Below are 14417 nucleotides of genomic sequence, written 5' to 3' on the forward strand. Positions count from 1 at the left end.
TTATTTTTTTTTTAATAAAATCCTCCAGAATAGAATATAGTCCACTGCATGTTTGTTCTTCCACATTTTCTGGGTATAAATATGAAATTGTTTAGTTATTCTCCACCCATCTTTGATGCAAAAAAAAATCCACTCAAAAACACCACCCCAAAAAGAGAAAATAAACAGTAATCAGTAGTCTTTCTTGTTTTCTAGGCACTATGCGTTTTGTTAATGTTAGTATTCAGGTCGGGTTTGCTTATGTGAGATGTTATACAAAAAGTATGTAGGGGGATGAGGGCATGGGGGTGGGGGTTATAGTTTTTCGGCAAACAGATCACCAAACAATCCGTGTTTCCCAGTCTTCACAAAATATGATGTGGCTCATGAATGCGATAAAAGAATAAAGAAGCCCAACAAAATCATCATCATCATCCATCAACCAACGCCACACTAATTTTGCCATGTGCTTAATATTGTATCGGTGATTTGGTAAAATGCTCTGAGAAGCAGAATGTGCGTATTTTCTCTGAAATTGGATTACAGTGTTGGATATTTATATGTATCTTAGTTAATTTTTAATAACTGAAACACCAGTGTGTAGATAAATGTCTATGCCCTCTGTGTGGGTTTCTTTAAACAGTGATTAATTTCTAACACAGTAGGTCATCATCTTGTTTTTCTTGTGCTGGGTAGTTGAAAAATGTCAATGTCAACTACATTTATACATGCATTCTTGGTTAATTTATTGTCCTTGTTTTGTAATTAGTTTTAAATTCTGTTTTTGGATGAAATTTAGACAGTGTTTTCTTTCTATTATATATGATTTTTAAGAAGATAATCATTTCTGGCTTGTCATTGCAGGCATGGGAGCTCGAGGCTCAGACGCACATTGTCTCTGCACATTCAACCTCTCTGCAGCGCTCGTCAGTTCACTGCTCTACCTTGTCTGGTGATGTCTAATCAGAAGCTCCAATGTTTCCTTCAGCTTGGCTGGCCGAAAGGTTTTTCTTAAAAGGCTCAACTGTTAAGGAGTCCATCTAAGAAAAGACTATCCGAACATGTAACAACTTGAGTGCATGATAATTTGCAATGTTTCATCTGCATATATAAGTGCCACTGCTTTCATTTTTGAGGTTATAATATCGACATGAGTTACCCCACGTGTCTGAAAAAGATATGGCTGCCTTAATACCAATTCTATACCTTATACCAAATTAATAATCAATGGATGCTATATATAAGTTTGTTAAAATAACTGAATTTCAAGGACAATTTGTAATTACAAATAGCCCATCATCCTGCTTTTGTTTTAAATGCAATTTCAAAAGCAAACATTTTTACTGATTATACGCAATTAAAAATAAATAGGCAACACTTATTAAGTTTTGATAAGCAAAAGACATTAAATTATTAAAAGATTGACATTATTGCAGTTGTAATTGCAAATTGCTGCTAATCCCCCTTAAATATTTTTTAATCATATCTCTACAATACCGTGAAAGATGTCACTCCTTGCTCTCCATCTCATACCCTTAAATAATAAATGCCCTGCCCTCACACTGGGCTCATTCAATAGTGAACAGTATGGTTTTCACCGAGAGATGTGCTGCCTTGTCGAACAAATCCCACGTGCATTGTTCTTTTATCTTAAGATAACCTCCAACATGTTCTATATTTCACAACAACGACAACCCAGTGCACAATGGACTAAACCAATGACAGTGCCTTCACAAGAGCTCAAACGTCTTTCAACTGCCCAAACCTGACATTCACATTAAAGTTAAAGTTAATGTCTGTTTTTTTTACATTAAAACAACATCATGAATCCGACATTGTATCAAAAACATGGTCTTAAGGCTCTCTAGGGGGTATATGTAAAGTGTGAGTTGAGTACATAAATTTAGATATGGATCTAGGAAGTGATTGTTTTGGCAAAAATGTGTGCAAGGAACGAAGAACACGATAATTCCATTGTGGGGTAGACAAAAATATTTGCAACAGAACTGGCATTGTTTTGTCTTGTAATCAGAGCAAAACACATGGTTGGCATTTTACAATTCACTTCATAACAGAATGAATAATGAAGATGAAAATGAGAGAGTTACACTTGTTATCCTTCCCAAAAAGCCACATAGGAGGTGCAGTGTGATAACTCTTGATAGTGCCCAAATGGGTGTGGAACGATGCAGCCAACTGCTACACATTAACGTGCCTTTGCTGAAAGTGAGACTGTGTACAGTCATCAGCTGTAAGGTTATCAACATCTGTAGTTTTGCACTCTTGCCACCCCCAAAGTCAAACAAAAGCACAAGGAACTAATGCAAGGTGACGGCTTGTCACCACTTAATCATCTGAACAGATGTTTAGACCTTGGAGGTCTCACAAAAAAAGTCCCCCCAAAAAATGGCATAATCAGGCCTCTTCTCTTGGCGACGAGAATTGTTTCATAAGGATGTGCGCTTGTTAGTCACCGTAATATTGATTTTCCTATTCTATTATTAGAGTTGACACGTTTCACTTACCTGGTTGATTGATGGCCTCCATCTTATTGTACTCATTCTGTTACCATCAAATGTGTCCGTCACTCGTTGACTATACAGCTCATACGTTTGTATGAGTGTTTGCTTTTAGAATAAATGTTTTCTTAAAAGCTTTTTTTAGAGTTATAGTGCAGTGATTGACGGTGACCTTTCTTGTTTATTGATTGTTGCAAAAACATCTTCACGCCCTTAATATATGAATTATTTGCTTTGTCACAATGCTGATACATTTATTTATTAAAAAATAAATAAATACCTGGACACATCAGTATTAATAAAGGGTTAATTTTATCATCAAACTCCTGAAACTGCAGGTGGTCTTAACCTTCTTGCTTGAGAAAGAGTTTTTTTTTCTCTTTAAAATCTGAGCAAAAGCATTTAATGAAACTTGCGTGACAGTTTTTGTTGTGTAGATGAGTTTTGATGTTCCTTGTTACAGTACATATTGATTCCAGATACAGTAACTTTGGCAAGAAAAATTGTTTTTGATGTATCATTCTGCAGTTATTTCTTATAGACAGGGATCATCCATCTCATTTTGTTTAAAATGTCATAGGTGGCAAGACAATATAGATCGGTACAATTGCATCTGCAATCATCAATGTTATTAATTATTGGGGTGCAATTTGGAACAAAAATACATCATCTTGTCCTTTATAGCTTTAGTTTCTTCTTATTGTAGATCAGAGCTTTCTGTATAGCATTAAGTGATTACATTGTTTTATCATTAAGCTTAAGTTTATGTTTCAGGCTTTGAGTTGTCATGAATGTGGTAAAGGTGACGATCTTAAGACGACAAAATCAAAAAATCGATTAGCAAAATGTACTATTGTCTCTATTCTTATGTTGTTGTTAATATGTACATTTAGGGGTGAGGCAAGATTTCCGTTATGTGAAATTAAGGCAACCACAATTTACAGTAGTTTTTTTTTTTTTTTTTTTTTTACTTACAATGTTTGGTCTTCTGGGAAAGACTGTGTGTTAGTATGTAGTATAAAAAGTTTGAATGCCTTACATCAGTAGGAGATACCATACGCCAACATCAAGTGTCCTGATTTAAAAAAAATGGAGCAAATCAATTTCCTTTCAAAGGTTGATATTGTTAAAGTTGTTGTTTCTTGAAAGTGTATTTCGAATAATGTATATATTTGCATATATTTTTCAAACATGGCTGCCCAAAACAACCTTATTGCTCTTATATAGTGTGTTCTCCAACCTAATACTGCTGTATTAATAAATGATCTCTGTGAGATACTGACATGTAGATTCCTATTTTCATATTGAAAAGTAACTGTTTTGTCTTGTATACTAAAACTGTGCATGGTCATCACTGTTTGTGAATTTGTGTTGGATTTTTCTAAAACATAACTTAATAAAATTGTTTATTCCCTCCATTGTTGTCTTTGCCTTCCTAGAGTAAACTTTATCTATCATTTTGCTGCCATATATATATATATATAGTAGGCATTACTTGCATCACTCAAAGAAACAGTGTCACTACGATAATGATATAGCAAACAAGTATGAACAATTGTCCAAAAGCACTTCACTGATCAGAAAGTGTGTGACTATGCATAGATCTTATTGTAGTTTAAAAAAAAACTAACCTGTGAAGTTGGCAGCAGAGAAGGGATGATATTGGCCACTATTTCTGTGACTGCTTTTTCTTCGTATCTAGGGATTATAATAGAGTTCATGTTAGAACCTGCATGATTCTGAATTAGTGTCAATTTATTTTTACTTAGTTATGCTGGAGCTGTGTTCAACTTTGACTCAAATATGAAAGAACTTTTTAGCTTCTGAAATTTCTGCATTCAGGTCTCTCAGAGGGCAGAGTGGCTCAGTGGCAGTTCTTGTCACCCTGACCCTAAAAACACCATCTAATCTCATTTTCTGAACCACTTTATCCTCACTAGGGTCGTGAGGGTTGCTGGAGCCCGTCTCAGCTGACTTTGGGGCAGAGGCGAGGGATGCCCTGAATTGGTGGCCAGCCAATCGAACCCACAAAAACACATTTCAAGTAAAAGATGATTGCATTTAATAATAAAATAAAAGGTACAAATACAAACAGAGTAGCAAAGACTCTTTGTAAATGTTTGAATGGAATTAAATATATGCATTATTCATATATGCTGAACTGGAGTTTGGGCTTTAATACTGATTATTGTGAACTTTAAAGAAGACATAGAACTGCATCAATCGTAATTTAGTTGAATTTGTATCTGTTGACAGAATGACACATTTGTTTGATCATCCTTCAACATTTTAATAAAAGAAGAGCAGAGGAGCTCCCTCAGATTGTGGGAATCACACACCAATACGAAACAGTCTGGCTTAGTCAGTGAGATCCAAACAAGATTAATGGTGTTTGCAGAGGAAATGAGCAATTCAGAGTATAATCATCCTTTTCATCAAAGCAGTTTTGCACAATCTCCTAATCTGTTCATTCTACCATTCACTAAACCCACCACGTAGGCACCATAGCTATGAATGGGAGACTTTTTGCTTCTGTCATTCCGTCCCAAGTTTGTCAATTACACTAAAGCCATGTGAACGGAACTGGAAACTCAAGCCCTTTCATTCAAGTCAACAACTTCTTCAAAATGTTGTCCAACCACCTTTTATACCATTTATGTTTTCTATTGACACAGGTTTCCCAGCTAATGTAACCATTCACACTGTGGCAGAATGTAATTTATTCTTGTCATTGTACTTTAAGATTTTCATTGCAGAGATTCACTGAGTAGTCCCTTTTTTTAATAAAATTCAAGTTTCTATAAAAATCACAGATTGATGAAGATAATTGCTTGAGGAAGAATAGTTTGATCCAATTAAGTAAAAATTATCCCCAGGCAGAAATGAGCAGGTTTTTAAGTCGTTAGCCATCAAGAGATTAAATTTATTTTCATTGTCAACAGCAGTCCTTTACAGTTCTCCTTGTCATTGTACTATGGTTCACTAATTAGGAGTGTGCCGCCTTTAAAAGACGACAAGAGAAGAGACACAGGAAGAAGAACTGGAAATTAATCACAGAGGTTTATTAATGAGCCAGTTTGTGCCCTTTGAGGCCGGAGAACAATGTGAGAGAGTGATCAGTTGCAAGCTCCATCCATCACATTGGATAATGGAGTCTACAAGGAAGGACGGTGTTTAGAAAGCAAGCTTTATAGGTGAACACAAAACAAGTTGATATCACAAATAACACAGTCATTTAGGTCTGATCGTGGGTCCACACTTTGATGCTTGACATCAGTTTACGACACCATTGTAAAGCGTTTGACTCAAATCGCCTCGGACACTCTCTGGATTAAAAGCCATAAATATTTGTGTGGCATTTATTGTGCTAGTTCCCCATTCTCCGCCAATTGTATTTAGTCATGTGTTGTAAAATATTTATGAGACGAAATGTGTAAAAACAGTTTTTAAAAACCCTTTTTTTAAATGGCCATTCTAGTAGATGAGTGATCTGGATCACCTAATAAAGCAGAACAGCTTATTCAGGGTTCTACATGGTCAAAATTAGAATAAAGTCATATGTAAAGAAAGAAAACAATGGATTGAGATGAGCATTGTCTTGACAAGAAACAATATGACAGGCAGCTGTCAAGTATCCTAATGTAATGTAACTGAAAGAAGACTTTCAGTTTGGATTAGTCTGCTGAAAACAAAACTAGAGACTGAAGACATATTTTCATACAGAGCATATCAGTCTGATTCAAAAATAGTTTTTCTCTCTCTCTATTCGTTCATTACTTGTACTGTTTATTGGAGTTATTCCATTACAGAGTAATCATTGCACTTTGGTGTACCATGTCTGCACAATAGACTGTCTAGACTACGTCTAGTGATTGACATGATAATGTTAAATAAATGTGACCTAGTCTGTAGGTATAAAAATGTTCATTCAAAAGGTTAAAAACACATGCACATGCAGTTTTATATGACATATACATGGTGTGTAACTCAGTCTGGTCAATGTAGCAATGCCACTGTTCTCATTTTCTGCAAGGAGGTTATATCTTCGATCATCATTGTCTAGCTAGAGCATATCTCCTTTCTAAAAGACACACCATTTGCCAGCACCAGGGGTGCAAATGTGGGTTTCACCTCTTAAGCTCTGAAAAGGGTAAATGTCCATCATTCTAATCATTCCAAAGGCCCATTCAATTATAATTCATCACCCTACGTAATGAAAATAACTGAAGCACCACTGTTTTTGCCTGACGTAGGAGCTATAGAGAAAAAGAAAGAAGTGGCAACCAAAGATCAGTAATGTACGCAAGGCTTTAATACATTACATACAATAGTGCATTTTGCCTCCCTCTAATTGCCTTTTTGAAGGATCACTTTCATTTGTATTTTAGGGCGGCTTTATTACTCTGCTTCCCTGGCAGTGCAAGGATAGCACATGCTTCATATTGATTAAGACAATGATAGCAGTAAATGTCTTCTGCATTATGGTTTTATCCTAAGCCAAATGTTGGTCAGCTTGATAAAAAAAATGAACATGATAAATAAATGAGGTGCTGAAAAAGTACTGTATTTTAGGAACTATAGAACAACCCATCCACTTTAACTGAGATTGCACAATCTCAACCTAAGAAATAAATTGCATATATTATAAGAATATTGTTAACCATAGCGTTGATATTTGACCTGTTGATGACAGTAAATGACAAACAATAAAGATAAACAGTTAATGAGTGTATAGCTGCTGTCAGACATTCAGGTATGTGACAATCTAATTAGGACTGTGATGAAAAATGTGTGGACACTTGTTTATACCTTCAGCTACTGTAAATTGTGATATAAATGAAGGAATACTAGAAAAAAAGAACTTGCAAATATAACTTGTCAATTATTACTACGAACTTGTTACCAATTTCAGCTTTTTTACCATAGGTACTTGTAACTATTGCTCTACTCTGGTAAAGGTCTTAGTGCGTAAGTCATTACAAATCTGATTCTTGAAGCAGTGGTACTCCAGCAGTCTGAGAGCAGAGCTTTCTTGATCAGTTAGATGGCAGCATATCATGGCAGGACCTGGATTTAGTGATGCCTGTCAGAGCACAAGAATGTGAATTACAGCTCAATGTTCCTAGACAGTGCTGAGCCGGTGGTTTCATCTGTTCTGACATGCTCTTGACTGCGTGTTATGATGAGAGACAGGTCCGGGTTGGTGCTGGGGTCCGACTCTTCAGCTGACAATGTGAATTATGGAGGGCCGAAGAAGCATGAGCATGCATCAGCAGGCCCCAACTTCCATTAATCCCTCTTTGAAAAGGTTCCATTGACTCAGCTGTGCCTCCATACAATTTCATGGAGCGGCAAAATCATGGAGGTAATGCACTTTAGAGCCATTTTGACTGAGTTTTACATGAATAGGTGATGCAGAAATATTCAGTTTATGCATTTGTTTCTCATTTAAATAGAGGTGGATCTACAGATCCAAATGTCTGGGACACTAACTGAAAAGAGGGCTGAAATCCTGTTCTATGAGTTTCTGAGTGTGTTTGTGGAGCAGCATGGTGCAGACACAACCATTTTTTTCCTGAATACATACTTTTTGTTCAGGCCAGAATTCTGTATAATGTCTCTCCTGAACAAAGTGTGTTAAATGCTGTAAAGTCCTGATAAATGTTGCTTTTCAGCCCATCATCACATAGAAAATGACATTGGCAAAAGCAATTACCAACAGTTGCAAAGAAGATATATGTGAAATAATGATGAAAAGGCACTGATAAATGAAAACTTGAATTCTTCACCGATTAACAAAAAGCATTTCATAGAGAAAATATTAATAGAAAAAAATGCATTTCAATAAAAAAAAGTCTTTAATATCAACTAAACAAAAACATGGAAAACCCACTTAACTCGTGATTTTACTCAAACATGAGTATCCATGAGTAAATATAAAAATTGAGCCATTGCAGGGAGGGGGATAAACCCTTTTGCTTGTTCATCACTAATCCTCCTCTCAGATACTGAGACCATCAGACTGCTTAGAAATACACCACACAGGCTGAACGGTAATGTAAAATCTTCTGGAAACAATAGAAATGAATTTTGCTCATATCATGTCTTCGCCAAGTTCGCAAGCCCACACAGAAGCTCTCAAGCGCCAACAGCCTCCCCCAACAGGCTATCACCCCCTACAGGCTACCAAATGAGGAATTACTCGCCAAAAACTACACAACACAATAATTCCTACTTGAGGCATTACTCACTGAACATATCCCCCTTTTGAATTGGAGTCATCACATAGACTTAAAAGAGAAAATGTGTGTCTGAATAATTGCTGATGTATTTACTGAAAATTTGAAAGGCAAAACACATTCAAACAATAATTGGTCCTGTATGCGGCTTTGTGAATCTGAGATATTATTATACATAGTATTCTCTTGTATTAATGCTGTCATAAAAGCAGATCAGATTTTAGGGATATACTGCCTTAACATCAACACACAATCATGTACACACATTTTACAGTTATGGCTTTTCATTGATGGGCAAAGATATTCTGGAATCAAAATATACATTGTTTGCCTGTGACCAGACTTTGAGTGGACCGGACTTTGTGTCCGCAAACTTTTACAAAAATAATGATAAAGGCAATGACTGGGAGGATAAATAGAAAGACAATAAAATGGCCTGAGGCTTTAAATACAAACGGAATGCTTAATGATTGGACTTGGGTTATTACTGACCAACCAGATAAGGACGAACGTCAAGACATTTGGGAATATTAAAGAGGTTCATTAATTCATTGTTCCTCGTTATATTCAGTTTGAGGTTCTGAGGTCAAAGTGTCAAATTTGGTGGTTGTCAGCCTCCCTCACATGCAGGTTGCTAAGGACAAGCGAATGATAGTTGTAAAAAAAAATGCCTTTTTACCAGTGCCCTTTTTCCTCAGTTTTTAAGGCAAGACCATCAAAGTATTTTTCCTTTAACAGATAAATAATAAAATATTTTATTATTTGAATTATTTGGATTTATTTAACGGATCAATGACTTCTCGTCTTTCATAATTGTGCTGAGGCGTGTAGTAAACTAACAAGTCCCACCTCCAGACCTTTCCAGTGACCCCATTTTACTGTGACCTTTCATTCCAGCCCAACACTTCTGCTGGCATCATATAAGAAGCCACAATACATACAGACATGGCGTGTCCATCAAAACAGCTCAGTCAGCATGATTCGTGTCATGCAAAAAGTCTGCCCACATGCACTGATCGCCCACTCCTCCCCCACATTTTCTTCAATTGCACTGCATTTCATGTGTGAGGAACACAGCTTGTAGTAGACGAAAAAGGGTATGTTTGCCAATAAAATATTCAACTCAGAGAATGCTCACAAGGAATCCACCCCAAGAAAGACATCAATGAGGACAGTGGACAAGTAAGGCAAATGTCATCTTTAGTTTAAGGCTAAGAATTGTTATAAAAAACAAAATAATAACCAACTAGGCCAGGTGGCACGAGTGGTTTGCGCATCAGCATCACAGCTTATGGGTCCTGGGTTCAAATCCAGGTCAGTCCACCTGTGGAATTTGCATGTTCTCCCCGGGCCTGTGTGGGTTTCCTCCGAGTACTCCAGTTTCCTCCCACATTCCAAAAACATACACTTTAGGCTGAATGGACACTCTAACTTCCCTCTAGGTATGGCTATGAGTGTGCATGGTTGTGTCTTTGTCCCCGGCAATCACTTGGCCACCGATTCAGTTTGTCCCCCGCCTCTGGCGCTATCCAACAGCTTGGATAGGCTCCAGCACCCCAGTTACCCTAATGAGGATAAAGCGGTTCAGAAAATGAGATGAGATGAAAGATGAGAATAATCAACCACAGGTCTGAACCATACCAAACAATGTATTGGAGGTCTGCTTACTTCAGCACTCATTCCAAATTGCTTCAAACTATTGTCTCAAAGGGTGTGGAGTGCAACCTGGGTTTATTTATTGACTCACCCAACATTCCTGTACCAATCGATACTTGGATTTATGAGCAAATCTCATATATTTTCCCCCACCTCAAGACTGGAAGGAACTTTAATTGGTGAAATCTATTCCTCAGATTTTACATATAATTCATGTTGAGTAATGTTTAATTCTCTTGTAATTACCTATCTTAAAACAAAGGAGTGGACTGTTAAAATCAATTGTGCCCTTATCCTTCAGGTGAATTAAACCACGCGTCTCCATTTCTCCCTCAGAGAGAATTACTTTCTAAGGTATGTATTTGCTTTCCTTCTTCGGCTGCAATTTTCCTATTTCCCTAAATCACATAAACAATGGGTTTCATATTTCTTGCGTTAGCAGAACAGTTTGTGGAAAGGAGAATTGTATATATTACACTGCTTGCATGACGATATAAGGCATCCAACTTCATATCATAGCAAGAAAAATTATTCCTCACAACATTTTAACAGGTTTCTAAAAGCCATTTATGATCTTTTGATGGTTAAGGGATTGAGAATTAAACTTAATTCTACAATTCTAATTGTTGCGACACACAAAGTATTGAAAAGAAGCCTCTATAAAATGAATAAAATGAATGAAGCACAATACAAATAAAACTGGAACTTTTTTGTGAACAAGCAATTTATATGAGTAAATGCCTAGTCCCTTTAGGTAAAAGTTATTATTTAGATTGTATACTGAAAATTCATGTTAATATCAAGACAATACCTGAGTCTGCAGACTTGCAAATTACTTGTGCCCGACAATGATGGTAAAATCATTGTAGAGATAGAGAAAGAAAGAAAAAAACAGCAGCTCTTGTTAGCGTAATATCTGCAGATTTATATTTATATCTCACAACAGACTGAGTCCATTAAATGTTCTTCTTCTTTGGGGGAATGAATCAGAATAATATACTTATTGTCCTTGATCCAAGTACACAAATAACTTAGTTATGCAAATCTGCATTTTATTCAGGTGGGTTTTGAGTTTCTTATGCAGTTATTGTAGATATTGTAATGTTAATAAAAATGTGTGATTTATATGATTGAACAATTTCACAAATTAGAATTTATGGGGGAGGTAGAGCAATTTCAAACAGGGAAACAAACAAGGCAGTGTTTCCATTCTTTACATTGAAAATCCAGGAAGCATAAGAAATAACTGAAAGCGCTAGAGTATATCAAACCACAACTAAAAAAAGGTGGGGAAACTAATATAATTCTCTGATTTGTATGAAGATGAGCTTGTGGGTGACCGTGAACTGTTAATGATGTTAATGCAATTGACAAGCGCCATGTTTCATTACAGTGTCATTGCTGCTTTGAATAAATACACTCCCACACATTTCATCTCCATTAGGCTTGTTTAACACTTGTCAACATCTCCAATTGTGCGCACTGGTAACGTCTGTATTTACCACGGAGCGCACTTCATAATCCATTAAAAAAATTCAAACATAATCAAAAAGATTGCAGCATTTTAGTTTCAATTTGAGATTGGGTGGACATGGGTCTTCATGACAGCGACAAAGAGATTGGATGAAATATGAATTGTGTAAAATGAGCAATCCATTTTATCAGTGTATGGTGATGTGAGTTTGAATGTGTGTTTGCCAAAATGTGGCCAGCAATTGGCTTGTCACCAGTTGAGCGTGTAGCGTATACTCCGCATCTTGCCAAGTTAGCTGGGATAGACTCCAGAACAACTACAACTCTAGTGAGGATAAGTGCTCCAGTTGATGGTTGCCGTTAATAAGTGTTGGTTTGAGGGGGAAACAAAGCATCACTGCAAATATGTGTTAGCCAAAATGATAATTATTTGTTTTGTGCGGTCATTAGTTGCAAGAGCAGTTGGTTTGTTTTGTTTATTATTTAATGATTTTGTGGCGTAGTATCAGGGTGGGAGCCCAATGCCAATTTTTGCCTTAGGGCATCCGAAGGGTTCTTTCTGACCCTGCATTTACTCTATTACAATACCAACCTTGATACTAGAGCTTGCTTACATGTTGGTTGATTTGCACCAGTAGTGCATGATCCTAACTCAGGGCTGTTTTAACAGAGAGCTGAGTTAAGGTTCATACGCTGTGCTGGCAGTAATTCAAATGGATAGCAGTTCTATGCCCAGCGTGCTTCTACTATGTCTGGGTAACTTCTAATTTACGGGCTCAAGGGAAGCAGGTGTTGTGGACAAAGTAAACAGGAGAACTGTGAGAGAAAAAGGATGACCACCACATGTCTGCTCTTATGGGGTTGCCCACAGGACCAAAAACAAGAGGTCATTACTCTTGGTATGCAAAACCAGTTTAACCTTCTCTGTATAATTACTAGGGCATGGCCCATGGTCATACTACCAAGCTAGCCTTTGCAAATGTTGTTTTTCACCTGTGGCATTAGTGAAAAGAGGGGTAAGCTTGGTTAACAGGCACGTTATGCTTTTGGTGTATTTCAGTCAAGATGGCTCAAAAAAGAGCAGAGGATAACAGAAACACACTCCTGGTTAATAAAGACTAAAATCTATGTAAATGACGTTGATGAAGATGATTTCATAATGAATTTCCATTTAAAATGGAGAACCATTTGGAAAAGAGAGAAGAAATTGGTTGATCAAAATCTCATCAGTGACAAAGATTAAATACGACATTTTGGCAATTGTACGTTCTGATCTAGTACAAAGAGACGGGTGGAAATGTCATAAAGAGCTATACTGGTGTGAAAACTCATCATCTTGCTAACACCTCTGTGCTTGCATGTGAACAACAACACAATTGTCAACACCAGGCAGCAACAAAACGAACTATTTATATAACGAGAAACAATAAATGTTACAGAGCAAACATTCTAGTCAATTTTAGCTGACGTGGTTTAAAACGAAAACTTTTGTATAAAAAGAAAATTGAGTTCGCTGATTTATTTGTGTGTCTGATTCAAAAATATATTATGTTTTGTTTTCAATAGATTTTCCAATTATTTAGTTAGGGGAAAACATTCAACTGCTACTATGATTTTTGCTGTTATGATTTTGAAAATGGAACAATTTTTCTGAAGTGGTCAGAAGCTAACTTTGAATATGAAAGACAATATGCAGTGCTCTTTTGTTAGTTAATCAGAGCATATGAAAGAACTCCCATGATACCATGTTAATATGTACCCTGGGGAGAGTGAGCAGTCATACAATACCATAAAAGCTAGAACACCTATTGCATTTCTGGGAATTTCAAGAGCTGAAATGTACAAAGCCAACTGAGGTGACATGGAAGAAAAAAAGTTTGTTTTGCCTCACAATAAACACACGATGAGTACATATTTTTCGAGATTAGTGAAATTTGACCATTACTAAATGCATGCCCATCCAAATGACTAAAGCAAAGACAAAAACAGCTTTCAAAAAGAAGATTGATCGTCATAAAAGAAGGGACAGCATTTAATTAAGCGATGTTAAATGACAACAACTGTTCTATTCACGCTTATCAATCGTTTTTTGTTGCAGAATCTTTTTATAAAGTACAATTTACTGCATTGTATTTGTTTGTGGTTTATTCTTCTCTCTTTTGTACAGTAGGCTTCTGTGTCCATTCATTTTGTTTTCTCTCTTTCTCTACTTATCCATTGATTAGATGATGCTTCGTAGAGTCCATGCTTTGTCTACTGTTGTGTTATTTATTTGTTTTTTAATCCAAACAGAATCAGTCTTTGATTTTTCTATTAAGCCACCCACCTTGCAGTTTGGTGTACGGGAATTTACCCTTGATTTAAAAGAGTCAGCTCAGAGTAGTCCCACTCGAATAATGAATAGCCATTATCATAAAAAATGGTAGTAGTACCATTAGAATGTGCTGAAATTGAGCATCTCACATGATAGACACACGATTTACAGTTTCCATTCCTTTTTTTTTAAGATTGCTGATCAATGTCAGTCTTACGGAGTGCTCAAGACTACCCC

At 36.5% G+C, this 14417-nt stretch overlaps 1 protein-coding gene and 1 long non-coding RNA gene across 5 annotated transcripts in view; one reads left to right on the top strand and one right to left on the bottom strand.

Annotated features, from left to right (window-relative positions):
• The window catches only part of cntn3b (contactin 3b), a 35786-nt gene extending 32965 nt beyond the window's left edge, over positions 1-2821 (top strand). Inside the window, exon 23 of the mRNA XM_077726065.1 lies at positions 844-2821. Within this exon, the coding sequence (XP_077582191.1) occupies positions 844-935 (92 nt within the window). The 3' untranslated portion in view covers positions 936-2821. The remainder of the gene's footprint in view (positions 1-843) is intronic.
• The window catches only part of LOC144202934 (uncharacterized), a 68789-nt gene that overhangs the window by 21218 nt on the left and 33154 nt on the right, over positions 1-14417 (bottom strand). For all 4 annotated transcript variants that reach the window (XR_013327583.1, XR_013327584.1, XR_013327585.1 and 1 more), the window contains one exon: positions 4130-4196. This is a non-coding gene — a long non-coding RNA (uncharacterized LOC144202934). The remainder of the gene's footprint in view (positions 1-4129; positions 4197-14417) is intronic.

Source organism: Stigmatopora nigra, chromosome 10 (assembly GCF_051989575.1).
Source record: "Stigmatopora nigra isolate UIUO_SnigA chromosome 10, RoL_Snig_1.1, whole genome shotgun sequence".
NCBI classification, from domain to species: domain Eukaryota; kingdom Metazoa; phylum Chordata; class Actinopteri; order Syngnathiformes; family Syngnathidae; genus Stigmatopora; species Stigmatopora nigra.